This window comes from Tupaia chinensis, unplaced genomic scaffold, assembly GCF_000334495.1.
Source record: "Tupaia chinensis unplaced genomic scaffold, TupChi_1.0 Scaffold000159_1, whole genome shotgun sequence".
NCBI lineage: Eukaryota > Metazoa > Chordata > Mammalia > Scandentia > Tupaiidae > Tupaia > Tupaia belangeri.
This window is the reverse complement of record NW_006159630.1, coordinates 8,817,743-8,835,382: the sequence shown is the minus strand read 5'-3', so window position 1 is coordinate 8,835,382 and position 17,640 is coordinate 8,817,743. Positions and strand designations below refer to the sequence as shown.

The window sequence follows — 17,640 nt, the reverse complement described above, 5'->3', positions numbered from 1 at the left end:
CCAGGTCTGCTGGGACTTAGGGCAATCCCTGGCTCCATTTCCACAGCCCCACAGCTCCAAGATAACAGGGTTCAAGTCCTATCTCCAGAAGAGATGAGGCCAGCAGAGCGCCTGCCTCCTACCCTTAAGGTGGGTTCCCCAGGATAGAGAGGAACCGCTGACTGCCGGTTACCTCCCTCGTGTCATTCCCCATTGCTAAGGCTCCCCCACCGTCCAGGCAGCTTCGGAACTTTCCTTTTCCACCTGTGAGTTGGAAACATAGTAGAGAGGGCAGGACAGACCAAGGCAGCTCAGTCCTTGGAGAAAGCCCATGGGGGTTGTTTTCTGCCCTCCCATCCTCTGAAACTGTACTCGGGATAGGGTGTGTGTGTGTGTGTGTGTGTGTGTGTAGGAGGGCGAGGAAGGGGAGGCTGCAGGATTGATTATGACTTATTAAACTATTGGAACAGAGTCTGAATCATCAGTCAAAAAATAAATAGCTGCAACTTGATGCGACACACTCCCACTTCTCGCCTGTCTCCACTGCTCCCTCCCAGCTCCTAGGAGGGGCTGTGTGGGTCAGACCAGCAGGTGCCGACCGCCATGGCCGCAGCGACGGGACTTGTGTGGCCGCTGCGCCGCCAAGCTGCGGGACGCTGGGAGAGTTTGGAGCTGGTGCGCCCTGCTGAAGGAAGACGGGTGCCGGCTCACACACGGGAGCACCGGCAACTGCGTGGAGGAGCGTCCCCGGGAGCCCTGCTTCTCCGTCCCCTCCCCCCGGCTCGGCACTCTGCGCTCAAGGCTGGCCCCACAGTAAACACGGCTTTGCACACTTGTCGGACAGAAAACGACGGCAGTCCCGGAGTCAGTCTGTGTCACTCCGGCCGCCACCCAAGCTGCCTGGAATACGCTGAGTGAGCGGAACCGATTCTGTGAAATCGGAGCGAAAGCGGCGCGTATCCCTGCGGCAAGTCTTGGGGAGGCCAAAATCACTTAACTCTGCCCGCAGCCACCGCGGGATTCTCCACGGGTCTCGCCCCGGTCCTCCTGCGGGGCGGGCGGGCGGAGCGAAGCTGTCGTGACGTAATAGGAGGGGGGGCGTGGAGAAATGTGCCGAGGGGCCCCGGCCGGCTGGACCAGTCCAAACCGCGCAGCCACCGGCTTGCGCGCGCTTGCAAGGCAGCCAGTGCCCAGAGCCCCCGTCTGCCGCTCGGCGCCGGGGTCCGCGGGCAGAGAGAGCAGGAGCTGGAGCAAGCGGGCTGAAGAGTCGGGGACCCCGGACGCGGAGCGCCAGGCACCCGCCAAGCTGCTGCGCGCCTGGGTGCCCAGCGCGGTTAGGGACAGCCCCTGGGTGCTGGAGAGTCCAGCTAGCAGACTGCAAAGGAAAAGCAAAGGTGAGGTGTGTGTGCGTGCGCGTGTGTGAGAGAGACAGAGACAGAGACAGAGATGGAGGGAGCGAGACGCGCGCTTGGAAGGGCACCTGTGTGCATTTGCGCGGATGGTGGGGCCAGTGCGCGCCGACCGTAGGTCCCGGTGCACGATTCTCCGCGTTTTAGGGGCGACTGTAGTGGGAATGAACGACGCGGGTGTCCCGAAGTGACTGGGGACAGTAGGAAGCGTGTGTGGGAACGGCAGCCCGTGTGCGTGGCGTGTGCCCTTAAGTCCAAATGTCCAGGTGGCGCCTGCGACGGAGAACGCTTCTCTCCCAGCTGCCTGCAAAAGAAACGGCGCCAGCCGAGCGAGGAGGGCGGGAGAGTGTGGCAGGCGACCCCCGCCCCGGGGCTCCTGCGGGCGCGCACCCCGAGATTCAAGCCTGCAAAGGGCAGGTGGTGGGCACGGAGCGGAAGAAAGAGGCCGCTTCCTGATTTTTCTCGCCGGCCGGGACGCGGACCTCAAACGGGTTAGGGTCTGCTACCTCTCTACCCCAGCCCGGAGTTGAGAGGACCAGTTTACTAGGTTTAGAGAGACTGAGCCGCCGAATGGCCCAGGAGTCGCCCGCCGGTCCCCCGGCGACTGTCGTCGGCTCCCAGCTGTCCCTGGCGCCTCAGCCTTGCTCTCCGTTCAGAGGCTGGGCGTGCTGGCACCACCGTGTTCGTTCTGTCATCTTCCTACAGGTAGCAGGGAATCCTTTAGGATACCCTTGCTCAAGGGCCAGCGAGATGGGTGGCCAGGCGGAGGGTTTTCTGAGCCAGCACCGGCTCTGGGTCCTCAGACTCGCCTACCCTCCATCCCCTTTGGCCAGCGCCGCCGGCTTTTCCCAGGCGCTCTCGCGCCACGGCCGCCTGGGGCCCTTGTCTACCTGCCAGCCGCGGGCTCTTACTCCAGCAGCCTGCACTCGAGACCCCACCAAGCAGGGCATAGCAGTCCAAGGTGGGAGAGGTGGGTGCAATGGGAGGGTTAGTGAATGCTGAGATAGAAGAAACTGAAACGGAGCAGGATTTACGACCACCCCTGATCCCCGATCTCCATCCCAACACTCTCTCTCAGCTGGTAACCACAGCCCTCTGGGAAGGGGATGGGATGCAGAGGCCACGCTGCTTCTCCTGACCAACAGAGCCTGCACTGTCTCTGATGAAACTGACCAGCAGCCATTTCCAGTATCTAGCAATCCTTAGACTGAAAAAATAAACAAGCAGAAAATCAAACTCTCTCACACGTTAAATGGAACCACAGTCCAGCAAGTATTGACTGCCTGGCATTGGAATCCTGGCACTGTCCCACTTTCCGTGGGACAAAAACAGAGCAGGAGTTACTCAGAGACCTTAGATAGCTGATTCTTTACTAAGGAAGATTCACCGTGATTTAAGCTATTTTCTTCCTTGAAGGAGGCTTGCCACCCCAGACTAGCTCCACAGCCTGCTACCCCCCACTCCACCCTCTGCAAGGTTTTGAGCCCTGTCTGTTGCTGTCTCTCTCAAGAGTAGAGATAGCCTGCCTCTCAGAACGTTCCAGAAAACAAAAAGGGACCCCCCCCATGTGATTCGATCCTATTGAGTGAGATTCCAACCAGAAGGGCGGAGTTCAAGTTGGAGAATAGCATTCAACCCTCCTTCACCGTCATCCCTAGACCGTAAACCTTACACAGGGTGTCAGCCCAAGGTGTTCAGTCTCATCCAGACATTGGAGTGTGATCATTTATGTCACATAGACAGGACACAGGCCATGCAAATGATGAATGTACATGCCAATGCATGCACCTGGACTAAGATTCATTCTGGGTCTTTAGAATTACAGTAACTGACAGGATAGTTAGAAAGGACAGTGGAAACAATCCAAATTCATCCCAAGGATACTATACAGCTTCCGTTTGAAGTAGCTACCAGTTTATGCTTTTTTATCCAAGGTAAACAAGGAATCCCAGGCCCCCAACTACTGTGCAAAAAGGGAAAACTCAGATAGCCCTTTACAGACAGTTGTGCAGTGAGGAAATTAGCACAGGAAGGATAAGCAATGAACTTGGTGGCAAGCGACCAATCAGAGGCAAGGGGAGGGAGGGACCCTCCAGTACGTGCTGTAAGTGCTGTAACGGAGACTTTAACTCACTTGCCATTTCTCCGAGCATTGAGGCGTCATCTCTGCTCTACACACGGTCACCAGGAAAAGTACCCTACTCGGGAAATGTGTCTCGCTAGGTGAACGCATCATGCCTCGGTCATACCCCTTCTTCCTGGATTGACCTCCTTCCTTGTCCTCCTGCTTCATTCTGCATACACACAGACCTAGCTCAAAAATTCTTCTTCTGAAGCCTCCTCTGAATGCCCCAAGAAAGGAAGCCATTCCTAAGGCCTTTGTTCACATTGCTACGTGGTCTGCACCCTGTGTAAGTCGGCTGCCCGTCTCCCCATTAAATCATTACCTCCTGAGAGCACCAGCTCTGTGTGGCTCATTCCTGTGTCCCTGCTGCTCAACACATACACACATATGCAGAGCTTCCTCCCTGTCTTTTGAGTGATTATAGATAAGTTCTCTAAGTATGCGATAAGCTATTGTTTTATATCTTAAGCCAACAGTTTACAACGATTTTCTCCATATGGATGCTTCAAACCAAAGTCCAATTATCAGCCACTAGTTTTCCAGGCTACTGAACAACAGAGAGGATGCTGGGGAAAGTGCAGAAGGCATAGAGTCAGGTGGCCTGTTTTCAAGACCCAGCTCCCCAGTTTATATACAAGGGGATGGGAGCAAGCTGCTTAAACACTCAAAGCCTTGGTTTCCACACCTTCAAAATAGGGATAATTATGTCTGCTTCACCGGATGGTTGAGAAGATTGAGGAGAATGGGTGAGACTGAACTCTACTGGTGTTTAGAAACGTGCATTCACTTCCATTGCTGAGGTTGCTTCTCTCACCTGGCTCCTGGTTTTGTCCTTAATCAGGGATTCACAGGCAAATTCTGTTAGGAGCACTTTGGAGCAGCATCTCATTCAGACATGTGAGGTCAAGCATTGGGTATTGGAAAAAAAAATAGAAGAAAAAAATAAAATAAAGCATGTATTTAAAGATTGAGTCAGATTATTTTTTCTTTTTCTTTCTTTATTTCTTTCTCTCTTTCTCTCTTTCTTTCTTTCTTTCTTTTGCCATAAGGTGCGTTCACTTACTGGAGAGAGACAGAAAGCAAGAACTCACCCCCCCGGAGGATGGTCATACTGCAATCCTTTCTCCTTTCAGGATTTTGGGCATGCAGGCACACACACCAAGCATGATTTTCAAGCCTCCGGGTCTGAGACTTGAACCACGGTCAGCCATGTAGGAGTCCAGTGCCTTAGCCACTATGCCACCTGCTGGCTCCAGACTTTTATTTTTAATATTGAAGGCTATAAATTGGTTCACTATGTGGATAGATTCCAATAAGTAAGAGATAGAGAGATAATATAGGAAAAGGAGAGGGGATAACATTTCAAGGTTCCAATTATAAGCCCAAAGCTGGGGTAGGCATTTTCATACACATTCCATCATTTAACATCGTGACACTCCCATTGTAATATATGGGTCAGAGTAGTTAAGGCCCGGAACCGGGGTCACCTGAGTTTGATCTGAAGTCTGGGGTTTTTCCACTATGGGGTGGAAAGACTCCAAAGCAGTCAGCAAGTCAACACAGATTTTCTTACAGAAAAGAGGCCAAGCATTCCGGAGTCAGTTCCCCCTCAGGTCAGGAGCTAGACTTCTTCAAGCTCTGCTCTTTCCCAGTTTGAACCAGTGAACTTCTTAGAGGTCAAAATACTTTCGTTTGTTTGTGTTTGAAACCACAGCCTTTCTCCACGTGTGCATCATCAGACGTACTGGCTTAACCCAAAGCCTTGGCCACTCTTGGAAAAACACCTCCGGAAGCCTGCACATTGATGAGCATTGGCTGGTAGCTCTAATTGGATGTGGGAAGATGATACACTTTTCAATGTAGAATGTTTCCAAGAGGGTAAACCAAAAACATGGAAAACTGGTGAGAGCTTACATAGCCTGGCTTATTAGGCCAGACTGATGGGACAATCTTCCTTTTTTCCTTCCAGATGTCACAGTGGATCCTTGGCCTCCAGGGCCCATTAAGGTGAGAGTAAGAGCTTCAGGCTGTTTGGAACTCACATAAGACTGAATATGGATATGACCTACGGGTTACTCAATGGGAGCCAAGCATGGCCATCCTCTCCATTTGACCTCAACGTCTCAGCGGTGGCAGCCAACAGCTCAAACCAGACAGAGCCATACTATGACCTGACCAGCAATGCAGTCCTCACATTTATCTACTTTGTGGTCTGCATCATTGGCTTGTGTGGCAACACGCTTGTCATTTATGTCATCCTCCGCTATGCCAAGATGAAGACCATCACCAACATTTACATTCTCAACCTGGCCATTGCAGATGAGCTGTTCATGCTGGGTCTTCCCTTCTTGGCCATGCAGGTGGCTCTGGTCCACTGGCCCTTTGGCAAGGCCATTTGCCGGGTAGTCATGACTGTGGATGGCATCAATCAGTTCACCAGCATTTTCTGCTTGACAGTCATGAGCATCGACCGATACTTGGCTGTGGTGCACCCCATCAAGTCAGCCAAGTGGAGGAGGCCGCGGACAGCCAAGATGATTAACGTGGCTGTGTGGGGAGTCTCTCTGCTGGTCATCTTGCCTATCATGATATATGCTGGGCTTCGGAGCAACCAGTGGGGGAGAAGCAGCTGCACCATCAACTGGCCAGGTGAATCCGGGGCATGGTACACAGGGTTCATTATCTATGCTTTCATCTTGGGGTTCCTGGTACCTCTGACCATCATTTGTCTTTGCTACCTGTTCATTATTATCAAGGTGAAGTCATCTGGAATCCGAGTAGGTTCCTCCAAGAGGAAAAAGTCTGAGAAGAAGGTCACTCGAATGGTGTCCATAGTGGTGGCTGTCTTCATTTTCTGCTGGCTCCCCTTCTACATATTCAATGTCTCTTCCGTCTCTGTGGCCATCAATCCCACCCCGGCCCTTAAAGGCATGTTTGACTTTGTGGTAGTCCTCACCTATGCCAATAGCTGTGCAAACCCTATCTTATATGCCTTCTTGTCTGACAACTTCAAGAAGAGCTTCCAGAATGTTCTCTGCTTGGTCAAGGTGAGCGGCACAGACGATGGGGAACGGAGTGACAGTAAACAAGACAAATCCCGGCTGAATGAGACCACGGAGACCCAGAGGACCCTCCTCAATGGAGACCTCCAAACCAGTATCTGAACTTTTTAGAAAAATTCAAACAAACAAGCCAAGCTCTGCCTACTGGCAATGGACTCCCTACTCACACTCTCTTCTTTCCTCCTGCCCATCACATCTTACTTCTAGAAAAGAGGACTGCTCAGCATGAGTCTAATTCAGACAACATTGTATGAGTGGTTTGTGTGATTGAATGGTAACGTATTAGGTTAAAGAGTACCTTCTCTTTAACCAAACATTTAAAGGCAAGCAGACTCCAGGACTGGACGAGAAAAGATCATTCCTGGGTGTGATCTTAAGAAATGTTGAAGCATGATTTTTTTTTTTAATGCTAGACATGGCTTCTTAATGAAAGGAAAATGTAATTCAACAAAAATAGGAAAAAAAAAAGTATCAGTATGTTTGTGTGCTTAAAGCCCAGTATGTAATCTCGCGTTCTCCTATTTATACTTGTGTATTCCTATCTAGTCTCTATACAGTCATGGCCGATGTTTGCTGTGTTCATACACACATGGTAAATACAACTGTGCATAGTATAGGTGGACATTTACTACAGTGTGATGCCACAGGAATGGACTTACCATGAAGCCAATTGAGTTTAAGCTTCTAGAATCTTTCCTGGCGGAATGTTCACATGGTCATGTTTTTGTAAAAAAAAAAAAAAGAAAAGAAAGAAAGAAAGAAAGATATTTTTGTAATAATTTTCTTAAAAAGGGCCCTCTAAATTGTGAGTGTCCAGCCTCACAAAAAACCTGCCTATGTACCTGGGAGTTGCTTCATTAATTGCAGGCAAGTCAAAGTAAGAAGAGAAAAGGAGATCTTTGAAAACTCAGAGCATAAATGCATAGGTTTCCTCTTCTCAGATACAATGTTAGAATTATTCATTTACTCAAAAGGACTTCAGTGAACGTGGTCATCGATCATTGTATTCATCAAGACAAAGCTTGCTTTGTTATAACATTGTGTTTTTTTTCCTTCTCAAATTGCTTTAAGTTTTCCTAGGAAGCCATAGGGGAGAAAAATCACTAAGATGAAAGGCAAAAAATGGACCATGATTCTTATGGGAAAACAATTTTATTCTCCCTACAGTAAAAAATAAATGAATGAGAGTGAAGCGAAATTATGCCTTTATGAAAAACCACGATTTTTTTTAAATGCCAGATACGGCTTCCTAATGAAAGGAAATGGAAACGTAATTCAACAACTCCTCGAAGGGGTTTTTAAGGACTTGATAAAAGCCTGGCTTTCAAAAAATAATCACAGTGCATAAATACTAAAGACCTGAGGGCATTGCTCATAAAACAGAAGCCTGTGTACCTGCCAATATTTGAGTGGCGTGTATGGGGTGTGCAGGTGTGAGTGTTGGAGGAAGCCAATACCTCATAGGGATTGCCCTGCCACCTTCCTTCCCTTTCTCCTTAAGTGTCATATCTTTAGTGCCACAGACTCTCTGAGCTATTCCTCAAGGACTGTCACAGATAAGACCTCCACATCAGTAGCAGTGGTTTTTGTCCTCAGATTGCAGATGGACTCACATACAAGCGAGAAGAAAAGAGACAATGCTCATTTCATTGCCGAGCGCAGCTTTCAGGTATGAAGACACCTGCACTGGCCCTTTCTAAGAATCCCAACATCTCTGAGTTTCATATGGCAGCATTGCTCTTAGCATCTTACACCTATGATCGGTTTTACCGTATTTTCAAATGAGCTTTCCTCTTCTGCTCCTGAAGCAAGGGTAGCTTGAGGACTGACTGCCTGAGCGTTCTACCATGGCAATGGTTGTTTGCGTGCTGCCTCCACTCTAGCTGTCTGTATAATTCGCACCACCGTATTCCCAAAAGTACTCACTGTGGCTTCAAAAAATATGTTCAGTAAGATTTATGACAACTAAATCAATGAAGCACAGAAAGAAGAAAAGGTCCAATTATAAAACAAGATGATAGGGGAAGTCATTGCCAAGGGAGATGCATGCAGTAGAATCCCACAAGCTCAGCTGGGGGCTTCCACGCAGCCACAGCCAATGGAGAGTGACTTTTTCCTTACTTTTTTTTTTTTAATAAAAATAAACAAAGATTTGGAAGGAAATGCTTTAAACCCAACTTTATCATTATTATGAGATGTCCCAGGGTCTTTGAATAGATGCTAATTTGTACTTAGCAAAATGATTCCAAGAGACCAAGAAATAGGAGAAAGAACTTCAGTCGTACAGTGTTCCCACCCCATGATCTGAGAAATAGCCTTCAAGAAGGCTGGGGTAAAAGCAGTCATCTGCAACAGTGAAATGAAATGCTTCCCCAGGCATCGGGTGGGCATTCGTAGCTGGGTGCTCATCTGAGTCTAGAAGATGGACCTTTAAGATACTGTGCTATGATTCCACCCAATTGAGTAGTCAAGTTTCTACCATACAGAAAGATATGCTCCACTTTTTAAAATATGTTTCCAAATGACTTGCTGTCTGGTTGGTTTCTTTTACCCAAAAAAGGGACTAAATATTTTACCTTAAATGTTAATGCAATTTCAATTCAAAAAAACTAATCTTAGCCTCAATCCAACCTTTAATTATGAAAATAAACCTGCTGGAAGCTGAGAGGGAATAAAAAATAATTCACCCATTGATTTTAGGAGAGCTCATCGTTTGGGTTATGCAAACTACTATTTACCTTCCATTAGCATGGGTTGTTAAGCACTCATTAAACTACATGGAGACTGGCTCCATAGCCTGGTGGCTAAGGCAGCTGGATCCTATGTTACTGACTGCACAGTATGAGTCCCAGATATGACAGCTTGAGAAACACACTGGGTACATGTCATGCGTTCTCAAAATCCCAAAAGGAGGGAGAGATGAAGGAAGGATTGAGGAGTGACCATGCCCCATGAGGATTGCTTTCTTCTCTTGCTCTCTCGCACCCTGGCAAGTGCACACACCCTGTACAGGAAAAAAAAAAAAGGCCCATGTGGATTTACTGAGACGGCATTGGGAAAAATAATGTGACATTGTGGACTGTGTTGAATGATGTTGGTTTGTGTTTCAATAACACAGAGAGTTGAGTAATACTGGACATGGGTTGAAACTTTGGTGGGGTTCATGGCAGAGCTTAGAACAATCAAAAAGTCATGAGAGGGGCCAGTAGGTGGCATAGTGATTAAGACACTGGACTCCCACGTGGCCAACTGTGGTTGAAGTCTGGACCGAGTGGCTTCAAACACATCAGGCACATGTGCGTGCATGCTCAAAATCCCAAGAGGAGAATGGAGGAGAAGGGATTGTGGCATGGCCAACCATCCCCCCGCCCCCCGCTTCCCCTCCGAGGCATGATTTCTCATTTTCTCCCTCTCTGTCTCTCCAGCGAGCACATGTGCCTTATAGTTTTATGCAATAAAGCTCTCTAATTTTTTTTTTAAATCACTAGATCACCTAATGGCATGCAAAGAAGAAAACAAGGCTGATGGATAGACTTCCAGAGAGACAGTAAACTGGAGCCTATTTGCTTACACAGATTTAGTCTCCTGTCTGTGATGGAATATTAGTACTACTGGTAAAGCCTTCTGCCCCAGCTGTCCTAGACAGGAGTGCTGAGCTGGAACGGTGTCGTCTGACCACGGAGACAGATAGGCAGTAAATGGCTGTCGAGACAGGTGTTCCTGACCAGCTCCAAATGGGGCTATTGAATGAAGACAGGGAAGTTGCAGTGGAAGCCAGAGATAAACTTTGGCCTGCGGAAAGAAGGTGGCAGGAGAATCACTAGAAGTTAACATATACAGTTGGGAAGGTCCAGTTAGTATTTCTGAAACACTGTCATCGTAAGATTCACGATAGCTGGCCAGTCAACCCGTCGCACTTATAAGTAACGTCTTGCAATCAATCACTTGCCACATCTATTAGGTCGTCAGGAAAGTCATGATGTGTTTTTCTGTGTTTACCTATGCAAAAAGGGGTCATGATTTTCCCAACAACCCAATACATTTTTGACAGATTCAAAACAATGAATTTCCCATCCAGTGTTTTACCGGAACAACCCCTTACCTAAGCACTTGTTTTGCTTCTAATACGTGAATTTCTGGGAGCAGTTCCATCGGCTGAGTCTCATTTTTTTCTAGCAGCTCATCTAGAATGTAGGCATCAGGGGCTGTAACCTACTTAAAGCTGAAAAGCTTTTGCAGCTGCCCTTACCTGGTTCCACAGGCCATCAGGGTTGAGAATAACATACCCAGGACAGCCTTCCCCACCTCCTACCCCAAGGCCACATCCAGCAGTGTCTGAATATGGGTGGATAACCTAGCTTTTGCCTTTAGATGTCTCGGGTTGTATATAGCCGCATTGCGCTTAAAGACAGAGCTAAATATTAACCAAGACTTAACCAAGCTGACTACAAAGTATTATCGATTCTCCTAAGATTAAAGTGGGTGTAATATTAAAATGAAGCGCTACGACTCGTTCACCCAGCTCAGTGAACAGCTCTGCCTCCTGTTGGACACAGATTTCAAGCATGAGAGAGTCAATGACACAGAGACGCAGGCTCAGGTGGGTGGAGAGGGAGTTTATATGCAGAAGAGGGAATCTTTATTTTCCATCCCTCGCTTTCCTGGTATTACTGAAGAAATGGACCAGGAGGAGGAAAAGAGTTCTTTGCTTGGATATCTGTGTCCATAGGGAGAGGCAATTCACTTCTGTTCCTGATGCTGCTAGGCTTGAAATGCTACTGGTTAGAAGGGGGAAAAAATGGCCCTGTCCTTTCAGAAAAGCCTGTTAAGGAATGCAACACAGGGTCCACTTACAAAGAAATCTTCAATGGCATCCTATAACTTTTTGCACTCTAATTATTCACTCTCCTAAATATCCCTTGATTCTTTCAACAATACACATTTCAGTATCCAGTCATTTTTTTCTAGATCAATGCCACAACAGGAAGGGGGATATTATGCATAAGCTAATTTCTACCCAGATGAGTCCACACTCGCACCAGCCAGTTGTCCCTGCTGCAACAGGCCACCTCAGTTTAAAAAAGTATATATATATATAGAGCCACCTCAGTTAAAAAAAGTATATATATATAGAGAGAGAGTTGGACTCTCTTTTGTTTAAGCAAAAGCAAAAGAGGCAGTCCTTTTGCAGGGGAAGTTGCTGGAGACAGCAAGGAAGACCCAGGCTACTACCAGCCCAGGAGGCAGCTGGGATCTCTAGCAAATAAGTCTGTGCTAACTCTACACAGAGAGACACAGTGGCTCCAGGTCCTCTCAAAGACTGGATTACAGAGTGGCCAGGACAGAGGCACTGAAGGGAAATTGCCGGTCTTAAGAGAGGAAGACCCACCATCAGCTCTGGGGGACCACCTGCCAGTCACCAGGAATAGCCAGGGACAGCAGTGCCCACCCTACCCTTCAAGCAGCACCATCCCTGGGCACCACCCACCCTGCCCCATAGGTAGCTGGGCAGGCTCCGAGGAGGGGTCCTGTCCCCAGGTGAGGAGTATGTATACTATTGAGTGCACTGATACTTTTTCTGAAGTGACTTTTTAACAAGAAGCCTAAATGTCTCTCATCCAATATAACCAGGACCTAGTTGTTCTCTTAACATTAACCAGCACCTTCCTTCGCAGGAGAAACGGACAGTGTCCCGAGGTTCTCAAGTTCTCGACTTGCACTTTCACTCCAGTTTCTGCTCCCAGGCACACACACACACACACACACACACACACAAGTGCCATGCTGCAGCACACACAAGACACACACATACGTGAGTGACATGCTCATATGTTCGGTGCATGCACACACATGTGAGACACACATGAGAGACGTGTGTGGCATTACAAATTTGTATTAAGAAGCATGGGGGGAGGAGTGTGGCACAGCAGCTAAGCACCGAGCACAGGGAGCATGATCCCACAGGGCCAACCACGGTTCGGATCCCAGTCCCCACACCTTGAAAAGTAGAAAACATGCCAGAGGTGCGTATGTGCCCACAGCATACATTCTGTATATTTCAGGCCTCTGGTGCAGATTCTCCAGTGGCTTCCCACAAGATGCTAGCTATAACGTGACTTACCCACTTGAAGTCTAGGAATAGCCCGTCATTTTTTTCCAGATCAGTGAATGCCACGATCGGTGGATATGGTGCGTAAGCTCATTTTTTACCTAGATGATTCCACACCAGCTCCAGCCCGCTGTCCCTGCTACAAAAGGGACAATTAGAGAGAGAGAGAGAGAGTTGGCAAAGGGGAGCAAACAGTTGACTGCAAATCATCCCCTTTAGTCAACTAACTCAAAGCATGTACAGCTAACAATAGTGTCTTTGCCTAAGAAGAACAATACAGTTTCTTGGCAGAGAAGTCACTGAAACTAATTTTTAACTGTTCTCACCAAGGATGGCATCTTAACAGACATACTGCTACTTTAAAATAATAAAATACTACAGGAGGATGTGCCCACTCCCCAGAGAGGAAGGGGAGGAGGGAAGCACCCTGCAGCAGTGCATGAGCACATCACAATCCCTTCCCTACTTCTTCATCCCACCAGGACCTTGGGCATGTACGCACCTCTGGCGTGTTTCCATTGTTTAAGGTGTGGGCACTGGGATCCGAACCGTGGTTGGCCCTGTGGGATCATGCTCCCTGTGCTCGGAGCTTAGCTGCTGTGCCACACCCCTTCCGCTATGCTTCTTAAAACAAATCTGCGGTTGAACACTTTGGGGAAGCTGAGATACTCAGCCACCAAGTAGAGGAACTGCAGCTCTCACCACACTCAACCCCGTGAGCACACCTCCAGGAAAGAGGACTTTTTTTTTACGTTATTGACATAGGGCATGTGAACTTGCCAGAGAGAGAGACAGACAGACAGACAATGAGAGGCAACGTGAGAAAGTACTCCCCAGGGGGATGGCCACGCCATGATTCCTTCTCCTCTGTTCTCAGAGTTTTGGCCATGCACACCCATGTGCCCAAGGTGATTTTCAAGCGGCCAGGTCCAGGACTCTAACTGCAGTCAGCCATGTGGGAGTCCAGAACCTTAACCCCCACGCCACCTGCTGGCCCCCAGAAAAGAGTATCTTAAACACTAAAGTCCCCCCTGTCCTTTGGCCTTCATGTTTCCATGGCTCAGGATATCACCACCAGCTCATCTTGTTTGCTTTGTAAGTACCTGCTAGTGTATGACAGGGAGGAGGCCATTGCCACATCCTCCAATGAATGGCAGTCAGTTCCCCAGGCTTTGTCCTGAGACTACTTAAAGTTAGCTTAGTTCCAGCTGCAAGGCCAGCCTGAACTGCCAGACACCAATGGAGCAAAGGCTTAGACTGAATGAAGACTCTGGCTTCAGCCTAACTGGTATTTGGCAGATTGAAATTGCCTCAACATCTCTTGCAAACTCCCAGGCGGATGGGCTCTGAAAGGTGCAGGCCGGAACTGTTTGACTTCTTTGCACCTTTACAAGACCACCTTTTGCTTCCTCCTAACTCCAAAGACCTGTCAGTTCAAAGGCAGCAGAATACGTGTCCCTGGCCACACTGTGTGCCTGTGTGCCTCTCCAAGGGGCTGTCTTCACAGCAAAGAAGACCCATTCCTTCCCGGTGTAGTTGGAACACTTCTGGGCCAGCTGAACAGACACAATACCTAGTCTGTGATCAGCAACATGCTTCCGAACTGCTGGGCAAACAGAAATGGGTATTTGTGGGGTAGGGGACTTTGAGGTTCCCTTGCTGTTCCAGGAATGATAGAATAAACCCTAACTGCTAGGGAGGAACCAAAGCAAGGCACCAGGTCGCTTCAGCAGGGAGGCTGTTTTCAGAGTTCGGCTTCACCTTCAAGAGTGTCAAGGTCAACAGACACCCAGGTACTCTGAGTAACATGAAGACAGGAGGTCGGCTGCCTTAGAGCAGAGTCGTACATTTTCGAGATTTGATACATCAGAGTTCATTTCCTTTTGCTATGCCTTCCACCTGTCTCTCTAAACAGTGTTCTTGGTTTTTTGGGTCTTTTTGTTTGTTTTTCATTGCCAGACGGTGCATGCACTTGCCAGAGAGAGAGTTGGAGAGTGGGAGAGAGAAAGGGAGAAAGCACCTCCCAATGGAGAGGTCACACCACAATCCCTTCTCCTCCATTTCTCCATCCTGTCAGGATCTGGGGCACACATGCACATGTGCCCGATGTGTTTTTCAAGCTGCGGGGGTAGGATTCATAGTGTGGTGGGCCACGTGGGACCCGGCTCCCTTAATCAGTAGGTCATGGGGCTGGCCCATCAAAACGGTGTTTTCTAATATTTATATTTTCTGTTTTAAAATGTCTTCTTTTTTGACAAATTCCACAGGATGCTTTAAATAACTAGAAAGGGACGCTTCTTTTTCCTAACATGTGGTTGAGACTCAGCAGAGGTGTTTACCCCTGTGGGATTTCAGATCCTGAGCTAGGTCCCTTCTCTCTCCCTCCTTTCCGTCACTGCATGCCTCGACAGAAGCAGTTCGACATGTACTCAAGCAGAAGAGAAAGGTTCTTCCTAAGAACGGCCACCGAATGAGGAAGACTGGTTTCGCTTCTGTTCCAACATGGAGGAGGAAACCAGCCTGCCCAGCCCAAGAAGTCCCCCAAGCAGACGCCAAGCTCATCTTCACGCCCTCACTGTCTGATGGCTGGCAAACATGACCTCAGACAGTCCAACTGCTCAGACGATTTGAAAGAGAAGTCTCTATTCATGTTTCCAACATCCCAGGACACATCCTGTTAGTAAAGAACAGTGCGCGGAGCACGTGGCGTTAGTTGACTTTGAGAACCTGAGTGAGACCAGCTTGACAGGTTCTGCATTTCCCCAACTTCTCCCCGCTCCTTACATCAGTCACTCTATCCATCGCGCTCTGCTGTCACTCACCAACGAACAGTAGTGGATTTCTATAAACAGATCAGTCATCATCAAAGGAGACTGAGCGCGTGCTGTCCTCACTATCTCACTCCTGCTCTGTTCATTTGACTGTTGCTGATATTATTCTTGTCTTTTCTTTTGTTTTTACCCAGAGGTGGTGGAGATAATGAAAGCAAGCTTTTGGGCTTTTTTTCTACCCTCTTTTGAAAGGCTAAGTAAGATTTGTCTTTCTCTTCCCGTGCTCTGTGGATATGAGGAGGCTTGGGATTATCCAGGAAAAGGCCCCTCGGCAGACCCAACTGCCCAGTTTCAATTATGTGACGTGATTGATGGTTTTAATATGCCAAGACTAGGTGTGCACATGGCCCATTGCTGGATTTTTATTATCCTCCGATATTTTGAATGTGGTTATCCTCGTGACCTCGTCATCCTGCACGGCCAATGTTTAGATGAAATAGCTAACCCGTTTTGCTCTCTACTGAGACTTTGTGATTGTATGAATTTCTCTGCCAGATGAATGTACTTCCACATTTGCTGTTTAAATGTGATTGTCTAATCTTAATAATAGAAAATTAGAGGCAAACATTTCTCTTTAATGACTTACTTTTTTGTGTGTTTTGTTTTTAGGTTTTTGCCAAAGGGCATGTGCACTTGCTGGAGAGAGATACTGAGAGGGAAAGCTCGAAATCATCCTTCAGTGGAAATGGACCCCACCGTTCCTTTCCATTCTCCTCCTGGGATTTTGGTCATGTGTGATTTTTAAGCTGCCAGGTCCAGGACCTCGAACCATGGTCAGGGTAGGTGGGAGTCTAGCATCTTAACCACTATGCCAAACCACTATGCCACCTGCCAGCCCAATGACTTACTTTTTATTTTTTGGAGAGGTTTTAGCCATAGGGTGTGTGAACTCGCCAGAAAGACAGAGAGCGACAGAGAGACAGAAAGTAAGAAATCACCCCCAGGGGGGATGGCCATGCTACAATCGCTTCTCCATTCTCCTCTCAGGATCTTGGACATGCACGCACATGCACTTGGCCTGAGTTTAAGCCACCAGGTCCGGGACTCAAACCACAGTGGACTACATGAGAGTCCAGCAACATAGCCATTATGCCAACTGCTGTCCCACCCCCCATGATTTACTTTTTAAAAACCTGACAAGGGTACCGTTTTATAAACTACCTTCCCATGAAACCGTAATCTCAACCCAGGGGACTCAGGTGGACGTTTGTTCTCTAGACCAGCTATGAAATGCCCCCATGTCCCCTCTGAAAAAGATCCCCCAATCTCAGCACAATGGGCCTGAGTCCTCAGTGACTTGACCACATTGTCCAGGTCCCCAAAAACTCTCAATAAATGAACACTGGACATTTGCCATTTGTTTTAAAACTCTAAACCCAACCTAAAGCCTACAAAATATTTTCTAGATGTTACCAAGTTCTCAGAAATCATTTGTCTGGAAGCAAAAGAGAAAAAAAAAAAAAAGGAAGGAAGAAGAAAGAAAGGAAGGAAGGAAGCGAGTTTGAAAATAGGCAACTAATGGTGAGTCTCATTTATCTCCAAACTGATTTTTTTTTTTGAAGTGGTTTTTGCTATAGGGCATGTGCACTCACTAGAAAGACAGAGAGAGAGACAGAAAGACAGAAAGCAAGAAATCACCTCCCAGGGGGGATGGTCATGCTGCAATCCCTTCGCCTCCATTCTCCCCTTGTGATCTTGAGCATGCACACACATGCGCCTGGCGTGAATTTAAGCCACCAGGTCCAGGACTCGAACCGCTGTTAACTACATGGGAGTCCAGCGACATAGCCATTATGCTCACTGCTGGTCCCCCCAAACTGATTCTGTAATGGCCCTGGTTTCCAGCTTTTGTTGCCTACTTTAAAGAGTATATCTAATTGTTGTAAAACTTATGATGAAAAGGAGGCTTTAAAAATGCTATGAAGACATGCCAGGTACAGTGGTAGAAAAACTGACTACAGAGGAATGCCAAGAGCTGAGAAATTAAGTCAAAGAAAATTTTTTATCACCTTCTCATCTTTCTTTCACCCAAAACCAGAATGACAATTTCCAATTGCTCAAAACAGAGTCCTTTTTTTTTTTTTAGGTCTGCCATAAGGCACATGTGCTTGCCAGCAAGGAGAGA

At 47.8% G+C, this 17,640-nt stretch overlaps 1 protein-coding gene across 1 annotated transcript; it reads left to right on the top strand.

Annotated features, from left to right (window-relative positions):
- Positions 1–1,137: 1,137 nt before the first annotated feature.
- On the top strand, positions 1,138–8,940 carry SSTR2 (somatostatin receptor 2). Its single transcript, XM_006145877.3, has 2 exons — positions 1,138–1,373; positions 5,483–8,940. Exon 2 carries the CDS (start codon positions 5,568–5,570, stop codon positions 6,675–6,677), a length of 1,110 nt encoding a protein of 369 aa, XP_006145939.1. The 5' UTR covers positions 1,138–1,373; positions 5,483–5,567; the 3' UTR covers positions 6,678–8,940.
- Positions 8,941–17,640: the final 8,700 nt, after the last annotated feature.

Coding starts and splice junctions, on each gene's coding strand:
- SSTR2 (XM_006145877.3), top strand. CDS start 5,568: ATGGATATGACCTACGGGTTACTCAATGGGAGCCAAGCATGGCCATCC.